Here is an 18581-nt window from a genome sequence, read left to right on the forward strand (position 1 = left end):
AGCTGGGCCGGCATTTGCATTTTGGACTCTGGCCAACCGCAAAATTGCTAGACGATGGCTCTTCAGGACGTGTCCTGTCGGCTTTCTGCGGCTTATTGGCCAATTTGCAACTTGATTAACAAGAGTGCATGAGGTCAGCGATCATTATGCAACTCCAGTGGCACTTTGTGCGGCTTGAAATGGCGATGTCAACAGTGGTACATTGTGAGAACGCGCAAAATACCAGCACTTTAAAGGCAATAAACCTTAATTGCTGTTTACGCAGATACTCACACGCACGCAAACATAAAAAGAGGCGAAAATATTTCAATAATCTTGCAAGCTTTGTTGAATGCAATTCTCAGTAATCGAGGGGTATTTTCAATTCAGAGCATTCAGCAACTTAAATCATGACGTTTTTTCAGTGTAGTATTTTACATGTCATTTTTTTTTATTGTTAAACTTTTGATACATTTGATAGGAACTATTATATTTTTTTTCTGTATTACAGAACTAAAAAAAAAATGATTTATGATCAAAACAAATTAGTATTATCTAAAATGCGGAGTAATATTGAGGGAATAAATTTAATTAATAAAGTTTTTGAAATCTGATGGTGCCCTCTTTTTTTATCACAGGGTATCTGGTGTTCGAAAGGCGGGCTTGTATTTTTTTTTTTGGGTGACGCATAATTTGAAAATTGAAATTTTCCTCACGTACAGTATGCCGGCAGCGACGCCAAAGCAGCATCCACTTGTCAACATGAATTTCCAATTTTCTCTCTTTTTCCACTCCCAACCCCCGAAGCAGGCATTGTTCAAATTTTATATATCTGTGTGTGGAAAGGACCCTCTTCATCTCATAATCTGGCCGCAATTGGTTAAATCAAGTTGACATCAAAAGTGCATCATCTATATTGTTTGATAAATTGTTTTTAATTTTATATTCTAATTTAGAACATTTTATCCTCATTATACCATTATACACCCATTTATATTAAAACCATATTTATATATAAATCTCTTTTCAATTGAATAAATCTATCAGAGATTTAAAGTTACATTTTTAATTTGCTTCATACCAATTAAAGATATAAATTAAATAGTTTAGAGCATTTTTGATTCGACTTCATTCATTTTCCTTATTTCCGCGCTTTGTTTTACTTCTCGCATTTCACTTTAAATACATTTATGGATTTGTGTTGCTGGTAGACTCAATCAATGACACCCATTTCCGGGAAAATGGGAAAGAAATCGAATCATTTGAATTTCAATAGCAATGAAATGCTAACATGAATCAAAACAAATAACAAAAAAATATGTGACAAAAATGTTAAGCGATTTCTGGCTTTCAAATAATTTACATAATTAAATAAATGGTATATGGAGTCAATTTAAAATAAGACCACCCAATAAACCAATTATGTAAATTAGGCACAACTGTTAGTTACATTTTTAACTGAAAATACATTTTGTTTTTCATTAATTATTTACAGTTTTTATAAAACATATAAATTTGTATCCCTTATTCAAACTTTATTCTAGCTAATTATTTGGTAAATTTTTGCTCAGGTAACTTACAACATGTTATATTCCTGATTTTTATATAATAATCTTAAGCTTAAAAGCAAGGTACACACAAATAAATTTGCACAAATTTTCTTGGAAAGACATTGATATTTTGAAGAAAAAATATCTCCGAATCTAAAACATCCTAGTCGACTTGTGAAAATGTATTTATGTGCCAGACCTTGCCTTCAACTAACACAAATTTTGGTTTTATTTTCCTAAATGTTATTTTAACTTATTTTTAGTTCAGTTAAATGATTTTCGGGAAACTAATATTTTGATATTTTGAAAATTATGTGTCCAAAAACTCGACATTATTATTTAAGGAGAGACTTTTGTGCGTTCCCCTGTACCTTAACATGTTCAAGTCATCAAAGATGTTTCTAACTTTAAAATGAAATTTAAACGCTACTCAGTAAAAACTCAATTTTAAATAATTATAAAAAAATTACAATTTTTTCAACACATTCAGCATAGGTCAGCCCTAACCCCAGAATGGGGTCAGAACTGCCTTTTCCAGCCGCTGGCTAAGCGTTCTGTGACCAATTAAAATTTACAACGACCCCGGGTCCTGAAATTAGAGGGAAGGGGCGAAAGGGAAAGAGAAATATTCCCCAGCTGCTGACACGTCAAACATGGCCCGTAGTTTACGGTGCCCAAACGCAAATTTCTGGTCTTCATTTTGATTAAACGCAAACAGGGTGGCACGAAAAAATTAGTTGGCTTTTATGCAAATGCATGGCGATGGCCCCCGGAATTTTCCCGGAGGCAGACTTTTCGGCCATTTGCCTGCTCGTTTCTATCTGCAGGGTTTCCGAGGCCGAGAGGCTGCCCTATCGCTTCCATCTGCAGGTAACCCCTTGTCAGGCCGCTGGAAAAGCGGTGGAAAATCGGGGGAAAACGCCAAATTCGCCAAACTCGCCCCGTCCTTTTTAGAATCTTATCCGCTTTCTGTTATTTGATATTTGCGCTTTAATGAATTTTAATGCTTTCATTTCTTTTAACGGACTATGCTTCTTTCATTTTTTCCTTTTTTTCTAAATTATTAATAAGAAATTTTTGCGCTTACGTTTCAGTTTTTCCAGTTTTCTTGCGTTTTGGGCAACAGATTTTAATCGTTTTAAAATTTGTTTTCCCTGACCTGAAGTCAAGGCCACAACAACCAACACCCACAACACCCACAACAAATGCCCACCCACACACAGACCCACGCACACCATCGCTCACAGGCACCGCGAAGAAAATATCACGCATACGCCGCGTTGTTTCGCTGCATGTGAGAGAATTCCGTGGCTGGCATCGCTCGCTGTAAATTGTAATCATCAAAGCGTTTTTCTCAGAGCCGCTTGGTGTTACTTCTTACAGTGAGTGTGCCAGCCCGTACACAGAAAGAAAAAAACTCATTGAAATATCCCTTGAAACAATCAATGCAAAACCCAAAATACAAAAAAGAACATCACCAACGTTAATGAAAAAATAATAATATAGAGTAACTTTGGCAAGCCAACGTTTTTGCACCCTTGCAGTTGAAATCGAAATTGTGTAAGATAATATTGTTAATTTGCCAACTTGATGTTGATGTCTTGAATCTGACATAGTTTTCCAAATTGGATAAAACTGAGGGTATCCTTAGAAACGGACAAAAAAATATTACCTAATTGTGTATTTCGATAGAATAAAATAATATTAAAAAAGACTTGTAAGATCAAATATATTTCATATTATTAATAACTATAATATATACTGGTCCGATTGCGAAAAAAACGGAACCGTTTCCAACATCCATTTTTTTCATTAAGAATTAAGAACAAGAATGATTTGTCCGATGGTTTCTATAACAGGTATAAAATATTGATCTGCAGACAAAGGAATAATGTTCATTAAAAGTTAAGAAGAAGCTTTATATATTAATTAATAACATTTCGTTTTAAGTTTGGATGTACTTCCCACTGCAAGGGTATAGTGAACATGGCCGGGAGTGTATTTGTAGATTTGATTTTCAGCTCGATTTTTGAGAAAATGAATTTGATTTGAAGAGCGGAAACGGAAGTGGAAGTCGAAGCGGAAGCGGAAGAGTCAACGGAAGCGGAAAAGTCGCCGGCAGCGGAAGTGCAAGTGAAAGTGAAAGTGAAGTGCAATGCAATTTCGCCGTGATGCGATCATCTATACACGCACACTAACTCACACACACACGCACTGTCCAAAAAACACTCACCAAAAAAAAGAAAAAAACCAAAACACAAATATAGCACCAACAGTCAAAATGGAAAATCTGGGGGCGTGGCAACGCCTGTCACGTTGCATTTTCACATTCCCAAAGGTTTTTTATCACCTTCGTCTCTGCCGACCAACTTGATTTGGAAATTCTACAAAACCCCTGAGAAAGCCAACAGCGAAGTCATAAAACCGTGATTAAATCTCAGACTTATAAGGAATAACGTTATATTTCGGTGGAGGTTGTGAAGTTAGAAAAAAAAATGTTTATTGCCAAACTCATATTTCCAATTTCACATGAATTTATAACAACTAAATATATTATACGAAAGTGGTATTGGAAAGACATCTAAAAGTTATAATTACTAAAAGTTATAGTTACTATTAAATATATATTGGAAATTTGTATTGAAATAACAATGAAAAATTAACACTTAGTGACCATTGCAAGTGCGTAGTGTCCTGGCAATGAAAAAAAAACAGTATACAGAAAATAGAAATTTGCCCCAACTTTTGTTTGGTTGATTTGTTTTTTTGTTTGCCGCTTGTCGTTTGATTCCTTTGCATCTTAGCGGAATTGGTTTCCATTTACTTTCCCCGGACTTTTGTTTTGTTCTTTCGCCTCGATTGTTGCCGTGTTTATTTTCGCTCTTTTTTTCCACACATATCTATTGTTATCAAGGGCTGCTTTTGTACCTAGGGCAAACTTTGATAACAGACTTTTCTGCAAATGGCAGCTGCGGAAGGGCCGATGGTTGGATTGTTTGTGATGGTGGGGAGGGAGACGATGGAGGCGATGGAGGGTGTTGGAAAAGTCGGGCCGCAGAAATCTAGATGAAATCGTAGCAGTGAAAAGTAAAAGCAATTTACAATCACGGGGCCCTGAAACCAATTTCCAACTTGCCTGGCAACAATTAACAAGCAATCGAATTCAAATAAGCCAATAGAAAACAACAAATTTGGGGGTGGTATAGAGTTTCCACTTCCTCCAGTCCTGTCCTGACCCCAGTTGACCCATAATGCCCCCATTGCCATCATTAATGACACCCCAAGTGTCCTCCATTTAGGCTGAACAAGCAGACAGTACAATTTTCGGGGGTTGACTTGGCTTAATACAAAGCAAATAGCCGTGGCTAAAAGGGAAATGCCTGAAAAGTCCAAAGACAAGTCGGCAAAAAAAAAAAAAAAGTGTCGAGTACAACGAAAAACGATGCGCAACAAATTCAAATGGCGAGATAAAAAAAAAATGTCAAGTGTTCTTCTTGACACGGGAAAATGGAGGGAAAATGGTCATTTGGATCGGGCGAATATAGAGTGACAACCCAAGGAATGGGATAAGACTACATATATCCACCAGAGGCTGGGTCGAAAATAGCCATGAATTAGCCACTTGCGAAATGATGTCCCTCTGCGAGACAATAAATCAGTGATGTCAACCCAAATATTGTATAAGCTTATGGTTATCTAAATTGTCTTTAATTTGGACCATATGATATATAGCATACCAACACAAAGTTAAGTTTATCACAAACACCCTAAATTGACACATTTATGTGTATACCTCTATAATTGAATGAAAACATAACAATTCATTTTCAATGCAAATGTGAAATTCATGATTTTATAATCGCAGCAAAAACCAACATATATATGGTACTGCACATTATACGTACATATTCAAAAATGATTTTAAAATACGAACAAAAAAATTACGCTTATTACTTAAAGCGCTAACAATTGATCAGAAACCACTACAATTTTAAAATCATTATGTATGTAGCAACATATTTTATGTCCGAAAATATAATCATTTTTAAATTAAATCAGAAAACTGTCAAATGTAAAACAAAAAAATATCTAAAAAAACTAAGAACAGCAATGGACGAAAGTCAAAGGGAAACAATTTATATTAAATACAAAATATTTGGATTTGGACCACTACTAAGCCCACTAATAGTTTAGTAAAAAATATAAATCTATTGCTGGCATACCAAAATGTTCATATTTGCATCCATGTAAAACCAATAATATTCACTAAATTGTCTTAGGGCTAAGTTTCTTTTCACTGAATTTAAAATCGCCTTTAGAGCGCCGTTTTGTTTGACAATCAAATGCATGATTCCTGACTTTTTTCCAGTTGATCCGACTGTCCATTATGTGACAAGTCATTTGCCAAATGTCAGGCCATTGTGCCGGCACTTTATGCTAATGCAATGTTGCGTGATCCTTGAGGGAATTGTCGTGGCCGCAGGGGAATGAGTTGGGTTTTGGTTTGGTTTGGTTTGGTTGTGTTAGAAGGACGCTAATGGATTTCCGCGGCGCATCAAAACATAAAAAGCGCTGGGTGAAAAGTGGGCGTCCAGGTCCGTGTCATTTAAGTGCGGCAACAAATGCCGCCCAGTCATGTGGCTCAAACTGCATTGTTGGCCCGACAACAGGGTCACAGTCATGGCCACGGCCATTTTTTGTGCTGTAAGCGGAAATCCTAGTGGGCATTAATTCAAAGGATGGACGGATGGATGGATGGTTGATGAGTGGATGACACAGCAGGACTCGAAAACAGGATTAGCCACTCTCATAATTAACGCTGAATGTATTAAACACTTTAGGAATGGATTGATGTGCTAGCGCTTGGATGTTTTTTTGTTTTTTAATTTTCAAAAACATGTCAAAAATTTTTTAATTTCCCAGTCCAACTCAGGGAAAATTTGGAATATATTACAAATAAAATGGCATCCCCACATGACAAGTCCTTGTCATCTTTATTTTAAAAGCTTGAAATAAAAATAAACACATTAAGAGATTAAGATTTTTATTGGGTAATTCTTATCCATTTTTTTGTTTTATTATAGCAAAGTTTGATAATTTATATTAAATAAATTTATGTCAGGCCGCATTGCTTTTAAACTTTACTTCTACCTGATTTAATGTATTTTGTTCAAATCTTTTCACTCAGCTGTCCATCCAAATTTAATGAAACTATTAATTGCTTAAATTTTGTTGTAGTTGTTGGCTAAAAACCAGAATAAAGCAAAATATCATCAGTGTGTGAAATGATCCCTTATTTACAAATCAAATTGAGCTTGAATCAAATGGAATTTTATTTGATTTCACCAGGAATACGGGTACTCATTTATATTTGCAGTACAGCGGACAATTGCTGCACCCCAAAATGTATTCATTAAATGTTTAGCTCCTGCCAATCCGAACGGGTATTGTGTCGAAAACTGAATTTAAATTGCAACAGGCTTGCGGCCACACAAATCAACACAATCGCATCTCTATTTGGAGCATTGGACATGTTTGCACTAACCACACATATCATTTCCAGCTGCATTCTGCTCCAACATTCAAATAGACGTTGAACCAGCAGATGATGAAGGTTTACTGATTTGCAGTACAACAATTGCAGTTTTTTAGTGTAAAATCTAGAATATTAGTAGGTTTTGGAACTTATTTTTGTTTTTGGTCTGTTATGAATCTTTACTAGCGTTTAGGACAACTTGTATACAAATTTGTATTGCTATTTTATTTATTCTAAGAAGAGTTTGAATAGTTTTCTATATATTTGCCAATATAATCAAATATTATTGGTCAAATCGAGTAAATAATAGTTTTTTTTTATTTTTTTTAGTTATATACATTAAATGCATTCAATTAGGATTAGGGCCAAAAAAACTTTTTGTTTATGCGTATTATTTTGTATTTTAACGCACAGCTTAATAAAACCATTTTGTGCAGCTGAAGACTTGGACTAACAATTCCCATTTCTTTTCGGCCAGCATTTTTATTTTTGGAAATTTTTTTACAAGTGGTTACATTACATTTGCCCAGGCTTGAGAATGCCAATTGATTTGTAATTTTATTGCGAGTTCAACTAGGTATGACATTCCAGTTTTAAACCATTATTTTTTACTACAAAAAATATTTATATTTCGGTTTAAGGGTAAATTAAAGTAACAAACACTAGCTCTTCTCAATTCCTAGTGGGCAGCCCATTAAATATCTTCAGTTTTGAAGGACCACTTCTCGCGTTCTATTTCCACTCTGCCTTAGAGCTTCTCGGTATATGGAGCATCCGCTATGCTATAGTATAGTATTGCTGTTGCTGTTCCCGGGTGTCAGTTGGTCTGATTTGTTTGCCCTCGCCGGCTTGGCAAGCGGCCATTACAAGTGGCAAGATGAAATGGTTGCCCGGCCCTTGGGAGGCCCACAAACGATGCCCATCAATTTGGTTGTTTGTTTTCATGTTTCGTGTTGCATGTTGCTGCCGTGCAGCTGCAGTTGCAATACGATAAGTCGCTGCCGGGGCTGCGATGAAAAATGATCAACCGGAATGGGATGGCATGGCATTTGTATTTGTGCGGGAACTTTGAAAAGCGGAAAAAGAAAAAAGCGCCAAAACGAGGCGTAAGTCCCAAGTGACCCAAAATGGGGCGGATGGTTGGCTTAACTGGCCTTAAAAAATAAAATATATTGCTTATCCGCGGACGCTGTGCACGCAATTTCCACGCACACACGCACCGCTCCAAAAAATTTGACCGAGCCGAAATCCACAATCGCAACCATAACCTTATGTTTAAATACCTCCAAAGGAATCCCCACGAACTCGTATTACCCTTGAAACACTCTAAAACTTCCGAAATCTTCTGTTTTGGATTTAAGTCTGTTTTTCCCGAAACAATTAAAACATCTTGGTTATTGAGGAAATTTTATATATGTTGTAAGGTTTCTCGTTTTGCTTGACATTAGACTTATTGACTAGAATATTGGATTTGAGAGGAGTGAATTAATATTATTATTATTAATATATTATTATTAACGTACACTGTTTAAGTGATAAATGCTTTATATCAATAATAATATAATAATATAATAATAATATTAATAATAATAATAATAATAATATAATATTTTTTCAAATAAAAGTAAAAATGTTGTGTTTTTTGGGCTATTCTAAAAGACAAGTAACCCAGCTTTATATATAGGGTATCAAAATCTAGGCACGACCGCAGGAAAACAGCGCGAGCTAGCGATTTCATAGCCTACTTAGCGGCGCACGCTGTGAGTTATTCAAATTTGAATTAGGCAGGGCCACCATTTTATGGCTCCCACTGTTGTCTGTGTGTGTGGGTCGTTGTGTGGTTGTAGGACTATGTATGTGTTTTTTGGCCGGGAAGAAGACCCGAAAAATATGCAGCATCTGCGTGGCAGTCGGGCCAAACTTGCGGCATAAAATGTGTGGCACATGTGACGGCAACGGTGAGCGCTCCTTAATTAGATCATAGTTCCCATCTTGGCGCAGGGCAGCATTTTACTGCCGTCTCGTAGAAACACAAGCCAGAAACACAAGGCACACAAAGAGCAAAAGGAGCAGTAAAGGAACCAGGGCCAAAACACCATCAACGCCATGCCCGCCATCATAGTACAGTGGGCCAGAAGCAGGAAATGTCCCTTAAAACTGAGAAATAAAACCGGTTGACCACAAAAATATCATGATTTCAGTTTAGAAAATGGTTAAATAATACAAACACTTCTACTACAAACTAATAAAAATTATAGCTCGAGTTAATCAAGCAAATATATGTTTATAAATAATATATATTTAACTTGCAAAAAATAATAACATGCAATATCATTTGGAAACTGTTGAAATCGTCAAAAAAAACCATTTTAAAAAATTGCTAAAAATTTCAAAATGGATATTAATAGATTTGATATTAATCTACTAAAAAAAAAAACAAATTGAAAATAAGAAAAAAATAGTTTCCTACTCTTATTGATGTACAAATATATTGCATTTGTTGAGTAATGTCTACCGATTGAGTTTGGAAATTGCATTGCAGATGGCAAGCCAAATTGCTTGAGAATAATTACATTTTGTTCGTGTTTTGACCCACTGGGCATTTGGTACATTATTGACTCACGCGCCGCATCGAATTTCCAACTCAATCATGGACAGAACCGTTGGCAGAGAAAAGGGCAAAGGGCACGGGGAAAATGGGGGAAATTGGGGAAAATGGGGAAAGGGGGGGAAATGGGAAGTTTTCCCTGCTTTATGACTGGCAGCTCACGCGACGCCACTCGCCAGCGTTTACGGTATTTGCATTTTAATTGAATTGAACCAAATTATTTTGTTTGGAGTTGAAGGAATTGCCAGCCATTGAAAGCCTCAAAGTAGGCAACAGTTTTGCCCAGAATGTAAAAGCCACAAGCCGCTAAAAAGTTGAGCGAAAACTTTTGACATAAGACTCTGGCCGCAGGCAGAAAGTGCGACTCTCGGCGGTGGATCCAACGAAACTTTTCTAATGGAGGGACTTAGACGCGATGGCTGATTGGGAATGCAATCTTAGCCAAACTAAAATCCAGAGTGCCACCGCGAAAATAAGAGTTAAGACGTCTCGAAAGTGAGAAGACGCCCAAGTTTGACGTACAAGAATGCATTTCTAGGAAAGCACCTGGTCTTGCAATCTTTACTTAACAATAGAGGTAGTCCTGAACATATAAACAATCATAAAGATATAAAAAATGGTTATTTTAAAATATTAAACTGAGAAGTGCTGTGAAACTGATTTATACTGTAAAATTACAAGTTACAAATTACAAATAGTTAAATATAAGACTTTGAAGAGACCAAATGTGGTAATTATTTTAGTTTTTAATGCCACAAATGTAATCCCCTCGCTTCGACCCCGTTGCAGATGAGTTCTGCGAGGAGTATCCGCACAACCTGATGCCCACGCCTGGCTACTGGATTGAGTGCTCCCGCCAGAAGATCACCATGCCCACCCCGCACACCATTTGGGACGAGAGCGACTCGGAGCACGAGGACATCCGGGCAGGAAGTGCCAGCGATGCCTATCTGGAGCGCGAGTGCAGCGACCTCTACGAGGACGACGAGGACTCCGAAGCCACGCCCAGGTCAGTCCCTAAGAATTATTTTGTTGTTTTTCTATTTTTGACAAATTTTAAGCATGCGTAACATGAAAATTTCTAAAAAACCCAAAGCGTATACAGGCTGGTATTGTTTAACTTTTTTTTAAATATTTAATACAATTCCCTAATTAATTTTAAAATAACTTAAAGATAACTTCGAATGACTTTATCCTTTAAAATTGTTTAATAATAATAATTGTCCTTTTTTAGACTTTTAATCATGGAGATTTAGATTTAATTTTGAACTTTCACAGACTTATATTTCAATCATTTAAATGCCTTTTACAAAAATTTGTATCCCATTGATATAAACCTAAATAGCTTATAGCCTACTAAAAATACACGAAGAATTATTCAGTGACCCTAAATCTTCTAAAATTGGTTTAATATGCGAAACTTGCTTGTTTTTAAAATCCATTTTTTCTATAAATATTGGAATATTGATACAATTTTTACAATTTATAATAACTTTTGCAGTCCGCGAAAAAAGACCACCATCGAGGAGCAGTGGGACCAGCAGGGCGCCTTCGAACTGATCTCCGTGGAGCAGGAGACGTACGAGAAGTACTTCTACGGCACCGAGCACTGGAATTACTTCACCAGCGACGAGGACCTGGGTCCGGTCATCCTGTCCATCAAGCAGGAGACGCTGAACGGACGGGATCAGTTCCGCATCCTAGTGCGGGCCGGATCCTACACGGTGCATGGACTGATACCGGCGTCCTGTGTGTTTGCCGATAGGTAAATAATATTCAATTTAAAATTATATTTTACATCATTCTATTTTTAAAAATGATTACAATGATTACGGTTTTAAAAACACTAATAAAAGTGTGTAAAAGTTTATAGTAAATAATCAATCAGACTTCAGGACTAAAAACTCTTTGACACTTTTATAAGTGGTTTTCAAGCCCCAGGGATTTCTGTGACACCCCCGATAAAGTAAATACCTTTCTTACGGAAGTGTCATTTTAAAAAATATTATATAATTTGTGATTTGTTAACATTTTGCAGATATAATCGCGAGGAAGTAGTTAGATCTTTAGGTAAAGAAGTTAATTTAAATCCACCTTTAACGTTAGGACAATTACCCGACACGCCAGAGGAATTATTAAAATTAGATCAGGTAGTGTATTCGACTTATCGCAAAATAAGAGTTTTTTAATCCACTATATGGTTTGGGTTTTCTTGATAGGTTTTTATAAAATCAGAGTTAAAAGTAGGTGTCATATTTGTCAAAGAGGATCAATATACCGAAGAACAAATTCTGGACAATAATGAAAATTCACCGCTCTTCGACGAGTTCCTCACGCTGCTGGGCGATCGAGTTCGGCTGCGCGGATTTGATAAATACAAAGGTGGCCTTGATACGGTGCACGACCTAACAGGTAAGTTATAGGGGGTCTTTTAGTATTACTACATTTTTTTTGTATAATTTTTATATGCGTTTTGGTCACGTTATATGATAGATTACGATATGATCACTAGCCTGTGTTTGTTTGCCTGTTTTAAATATTTAAATCATTTTATTTCAAGGTATTTGTTTAACACCATCATAAATTAATTATATTAGTATGACTTTTTTTAAATTTTATTTCTGTATATAAAATTATTAGAATCTATACATCCATATGCTGTTAAAATACTATGCATCACATCGAACACTAACAAATAATTAGGTAAAAGTGATATATTTGTTAGTGTAGTTGTTTTGTAAGCACAAATACTTGGTCTTTTGAACGGTATTAAAACTATATTTAATTTTGTTTGAAACCAATTTTGAAGGTCTCTTTTCCGTCTACACGAACTGGCGCAACATCGAGATCATGTTCCATGTATCCACGTTGCTGCCCTATGAAAAGCACGATCCGCAGAAGCTCCAGAGGAAGCGGCACATCGGCAACGACATCGTCTGCGTGGTTTTCCTGGAGGCGGATAACACCCGCTTCAGTCCCGCCTGCATCAAGAGCCACTTCCTGCACACATTTATCCTGGTGAGTCTCGACTTTAATTCTAGCAACTTATATAAATTGGATCTTTTTAAGCACTTGATTTTTTAAAGACAGTTTCAGATTTTTATGTCAAAATTAAATGATGGTAACTCAAAAAATAATATTTAAGTTCATTGATATGTGATAAATTTGTTTTTAAAATATTAAATCGACCAGCCCAAATCGTTGCTAAAATTTTTTATGGGGGAACACATGAATCTTTCCACTTAATAATAAACGCCATAAATAATATTTCAACTTCGAGCACTACCTCTTAATAAGCTCAAGGCTCTACTCGTCTATACTTATTCTCATTGTAGTCATTATTTAATATTTAAAAAGAAAACTTTGTTCCCCTTTTAGGGCAAGTAAATTTGGGTTTGAAATATTTACAGATATTACCAGAGACTTTAATCATATAATTAGTTTTTATTGACTTGAAATGTGTTTTATTTAGTTATCACTTCGGTACTTGACTGCTGAGTTCTCACCTTTTTCTTTCCTCCTGTTAAAAAGGTTCGCGTGTCGGCCAGAATAAAACACAAGCCAACGCGATACGAGGTGTCCGTGGTGACTCGCGACGAGGTGGGTGCCTACAAGCCCTACCTGTGGGAGCAGTCCGTATTCGAGAAGGGACCCATGTTCCGGTGAGTTTCGCCCACAACACACGCTTCAATATGCGACCTAAAAAATCGAAAATAAAATAACATTTTAATAGAGAATGGCTGCTGACGAAGATCGTAAACGGGGAGAGGGCATCGTATTCGGCACCGAAATTCGCCCGGATGCAGGAGCGGACGCGATCTCAGATGCTCGAGGATCTGGTGATGAATCTATCGAATCACGCCGAAACCGGACAGATACCGAAGCCATATAGACGCGGCAGTTGGCGACCCATCGGTGAGGATGAATATATCAAAATGTTGCATGCCCGAGTCCTAGACAACAACACACACCACGAACAGCAGCAACAGTTGGCGCAGCAGCAACATATGCTGCACATGCAACAATTGCCAATGCCGACCCACAACATCTGCTGCTATTGCAATAGTAATGCTTTACCACACAACTACAACAACAACCAAAACAATCTGAACAGCAACACAACTGCCACACACAGACACAACAACAATAAAAACAACAACAATAATTACTCTGAGCAACAGCAACAACAAGTGCAACTGCAACATGAGAGCCAAGAGCAACAACAAATGCTGCAACACCATCTGCAACTTTCAACGTCGTCACTCACACACACATCGTGTTGTGCCATGTTGCATCTGTGTGCGAGGCATAGTATGTGGGCCACCACGCCCCCGACCACGCCTCACAGCCCCCGACCCTTTTTCACGCCCCCCTTTCTTTATGTCCCGCATGTTTTTTTGCCTGGCTGTGATGAATAACTTCATCTTCCCTTGGCTAAACCAACACAAAAAAAAGGTAACAAATGCACGTGGAAAAAAACAATCGATTTTCGGTTTCCCCAACAAAACAATGGAAGCAATACCTCTTTAAATTTGTCATAAAATTTAATTTCTTTGCAAAAAAAAACAAAATGCTTTAAAAAATGCAAATATTAAGCTAGAAAATTCAAAAAGTTATCATTTTGTAGTGACGAACACAATTAAAGTTATATTTAAGTATTAGAAGTCGATTGCATACGTAAAGTAGTAAAAAATCAGCTCTTGGTAATCGCACCATGAAAAAAGTACTTTTATTACCCAAAAGGCCCATTATTTTATTTATGCCACTCTTTATGTAGTCCAGAAAGCCGAACAAATGTGGTCGCGTTAATTTAATGAAACTAGTGTTTTTTTTTGATAACCGATAAGCTTACCAACGATTTTATTTTGGAAAGCTTTTTTTTAGGTTTCAAATTTTTTATTTCAGCACGTTATGCTGATACATAAATATGTATATCAAATAGTGTTAATAAAATCTTCTTGATTTCATTATTAATTGAGGTACCATATAGAAATAAATAAATAAATAAAGCAAATAGCTTTAAATAAGACTTGTGTATATTATTTAAAAATAGTTAGTGCAGACATACATTTTAAAATGTTAAGTTGATAAAAACCTAAGGTTTTCTAATAAACTTTCAGCTTCTTTCATGCATTTATTCTTTGAAGGCCTTAAAGCAAATTGCCTAGATTTTATATATTCAGTCAGACTTTAAGGAGATTTATAAACAAATCGCGGGAACAAATTGCAGACATTACTGGCAACCAAAAAAAAAATGAGAAAATAGAAAAAAAGACATTTGCATTTGCTTCTTTGTGACACGGTTCCTGTACGAGTATGTTTGATTAATCGTTTTGTCTTGCTTTCGGTTGAACTTTCCCCCGCAGAAAGAGGGAGAGAGAGAAGGAGTAGAAGAGAGAGACACACACTGACATTTCCGCTTCCGCCATTAACACATCCGGCTGTGTTTGTGCCCACCGGAAACGTGCAGTCGTCGCTCGAAGCAATCTCTCCTCGCTCTCTATCTCTTTCTTCTGCTATGCCCCTCTCTCTCTCTCTCACTCTCTATTGAATCTTAGCCCCCCGACAAGGACAATCTGCTCGTCCTTTATCTACACACACCGACACTTGTCCGGCCAAGAAATATTGTTCATGTTTGTGTTAGTTTATCAGTGGGAGATATCTTTTGTTCCCACCCACTTTTACCACCCACTGACACCTACCACCACCACCCACCAAACACCACCCACCCAAGGCTGCTGCTCGTTCGTGTTGTTGTCGATGTTGTTGATGTTGGCGGTGTGTCGTTGCTGTTTGTTGTGATTTTATTTGGATTTCTTGTTATTTATTTGTTGCACCAGACAACACAAATCTAATTTGATTTATTCATGCACACTTACACATACACTTAGACTTCCCACCCACCCACACCCACACACACACACTGAGAAAAGCCGGAAGTGATCCCCAAATGGGAACTATACATATTGAAATTATGCAAATTACCGCTCCTATATAGTTGGTCATTTCCATGCCAATTCGGTTTGGGAACTGCATAAATTTCGGTGCCTACATACACAGCTGTGCACAAAATAATGGCAGTGGGCCAACGAAATGTAATATAATCAAGTTTAGTTTAAAAAATTAGTTCATCAATGAGCGCAATGAGAAAGGTTTCCATAATAGTTCTGTTTCATTATAGAAATTGTAATATTAATTTTAATATATAAATATTTGCATTACTATTCAAAATAAATTCTCTAGGATTTTTATAGTTCCACACATATTAAAAACTCGTTTAATTTAGAAATATTTCTGACGCAAGGAAATATTTTAAAATAACATTAAAGTGGATTTAAATAACATTTAAATTTGCTTTGTTATTTCTTTGCAAATATACGTTTGAACATTGCTGTTTGTATAGACACACTCAAGAGCTACTCAATTTCTATACTCACTGGAGACTTTATTGAAGCCATGTCTCAACAATTGTAATTATTCGATTGTGTTTGTCTATTGCAATCACCTTCATAAATTCCACTCAAAATGCAATAAAACCGCCCCCACATTGCCATTTGCTTCGGAGGCCTCGAAGCTATCATTGAAAGCACGAAAGTGATGCCTTGACTAGCTCATAACAAATATGCCAGCTGCTTCCGGCATATGCGTAACTTATAATTAAAGTGTTGGTTGTGGAACTCATAGATTTATAAAAAAATTCGTTCTTCCATATAAAATTCAATTCTGAAGTTATATTTGAAAATTATCGAGGGTGCAACTATCAAGATTTTTATGTCACTTGAAAAGACAAAGTATGCCACAATAAAATTTATAAATAAAATAAATAAAAATGCATTTCACCTTGTATTCTATTTACTTATACATTTATTAACACTCAACACCAGCATGTAATGTGCATGATATTTGACATTCAAGGAAACTTCTTTCAGCGAATCTAATCCCAATACTTAAGCAATGATTTTTAAATTGAAAAAAATAAATGGCAAGATCTCCAGCTGATATGTGAAATCCATTTCCAATTCTTTCCACAGGCCACATGAGACCCTCGTCGCCGCTACTCGATTCCGTTCGCGATCAATTCGAGGACTACGACCAGCTGGCCAAGGATTTCACCCGCGTATTCCTGAACGAAGAACCATCGTGCCTGACCAACTCCCATCTATTCGATGTCGTTTTTTTGGTCGGCCAGTCCAAGCAAAAGGCGCGATTTATCGGAGTTCGGGCGATCCTCGGAGTGCGCAGTCGTGTATTTCAGGTTAGTTGAGCTTAACAACAGTGATACACAACACACGCACAACAGTGCGTATGAGTAATAATGAGTAATTGATACATCAAGGTCACTCTTTATTGCGCTCGCAATTGAGAACACTCAAATGTATTGTGAAAATATTTTATACCCTATTCAGACCAAAACTGCTGTGAAACACCTGTAGAATCACACCTGTAAAAAGCGAAAAAATAACGCAACAAAGTTATTACATTAAGAAACTTACAAATAAATAACAAAACAATTGATTGAATAACAAAAACGTAAAAAGATAACAAAGACAAAAAAATGTTAAATATAACATAACAAATAAATCGAATAACTTATAACTCCAATTTCAATTAATAACTACTAGATATTTTGTGGCTCAGTATGCAGTGGTTAATGAAATTGTGTGTCGCTTATTTCTTTAAGGAAATGCTATATGGCATTCAGACGGGATTCGGATCACCGCAGATTCCCGTGGCTGAGATCTTCGCCCGGCCAGCTCCATCGCTGGTATCGCCGCAGAACCAGAAGCCCAAGAGCAACAACTACCTGACCGTTCCGGATTCCGATTCCATCCGGCCGAAAAGTGTTCCATCGTCGCCGATGGTGAAGCGGGCCTTTTCACGGCTGGGAACAATTACGGCCGGATGGGGCAGGTCCATACGGAACAAGAACACCAACCAGCTGAATCCGGATGACAAGAAGAAGTGGATATCGTCGACAGATTGTTCGAGTAAGGGTTTTCAGTCGGTGCAATGCAACCATATCGATGCGTGTTCTTTTCTCTCCGCTCTCTTTTGTTCTCTTCTCTCCTCTCTCTCTCACTCTCTCTCTCTCTGATTTTCCACATTTCCACATTACGTATACGCCACCGTCTGCGTCCTTGCGTACTTAAAATCAAAAACCTTAACTTTGCAACTTTACTCGTACCTAATAATATATATATTTGCAACAACCAAAAACGCACGCCGCACATCATTGCCTCAACCCAATAAAAAAAAACTCTGCGTACTCGTACTCTTTGCTCTACCCGATCTCAACTGACATGTTTAATATATATATATATATGTTATATATATGTATAAATGTGTCCCGAAATCTACTATAAATTTACGCCCGATCGAATGTCTTGTGTGTCGACCGAACTGTGATGGTGGTGTACTACTACTTATTGTTGTGGCTTATTTCGTTACCCTTTGGTTCATCGCATAAAATATTCTGGACGTGGTTCTTTCGTTTGCTGAACTTTTGACAATGCATCCTTTGTACAATTGACCAAAAACCTGTGTTTTTAACGCATTCCCAAATTCCGTATTTATCTATACTGCACTTGATGTTATTTTTAATACACGTCATGAACAAATATTATCATCTAAAAATCATAAACCCCATGGACGTATGTATGTGCTTAATGCCTATGCTTATTTCATTAACCTGCCAATGTACTTTTGAAATTGTTTTCTATAATTTATTATTTTTAATTGTTTCCCTATGCTTTACTCCGCACACGAAAATTAATCTTGACTCTTGTTGAATATAACAAATTTGCGTATACTTAATATGAATTCCCCATACACATTTATACATTCCACCTCCATTTCACCTCTACTCACCACAACTGCTTGCAATTTTACTGATATGTGACTTTTTTTA

General features: G+C 36.7%; 1 protein-coding gene across 9 annotated transcripts in view; it reads left to right on the plus strand.

The window, feature by feature from the left end:
* LOC128264452 (uncharacterized) overlaps nt 1–18581 on the plus strand; it is a 110043-nt gene that overhangs the window by 86288 nt on the left and 5174 nt on the right. For 7 of the 9 annotated variants that reach the window (XM_052999917.1, XM_052999909.1, XM_052999912.1 and 4 more), the window contains 9 exons: nt 10463–10682; nt 11175–11438; nt 11712–11823; nt 11893–12085; nt 12483–12691; nt 13205–13335; nt 13407–13588; nt 16705–16928; nt 17355–17661. In XM_052999917.1, coding sequence (XP_052855877.1) covers nt 10463–10682; nt 11175–11438; nt 11712–11823; nt 11893–12085; nt 12483–12691; nt 13205–13335; nt 13407–13588; nt 16705–16928; nt 17355–17661 — 1842 coding nt within the window. Of the gene's footprint in view, nt 1–10462; nt 10683–11174; nt 11439–11711; nt 11824–11892; nt 12086–12482; nt 12692–13204; nt 13336–13406; nt 13589–16704; nt 16929–17354; nt 17662–18581 lie in introns of those variants that run through there. The other 2 variants (XM_052999910.1, XM_052999914.1) reach the window with 2 other exon arrangements.

This window comes from Drosophila gunungcola, unplaced genomic scaffold (genome assembly GCF_025200985.1).
Source record: "Drosophila gunungcola strain Sukarami unplaced genomic scaffold, Dgunungcola_SK_2 000071F, whole genome shotgun sequence".
Classification (NCBI taxonomy): Eukaryota; Metazoa; Arthropoda; class Insecta; order Diptera; family Drosophilidae; genus Drosophila; species Drosophila gunungcola.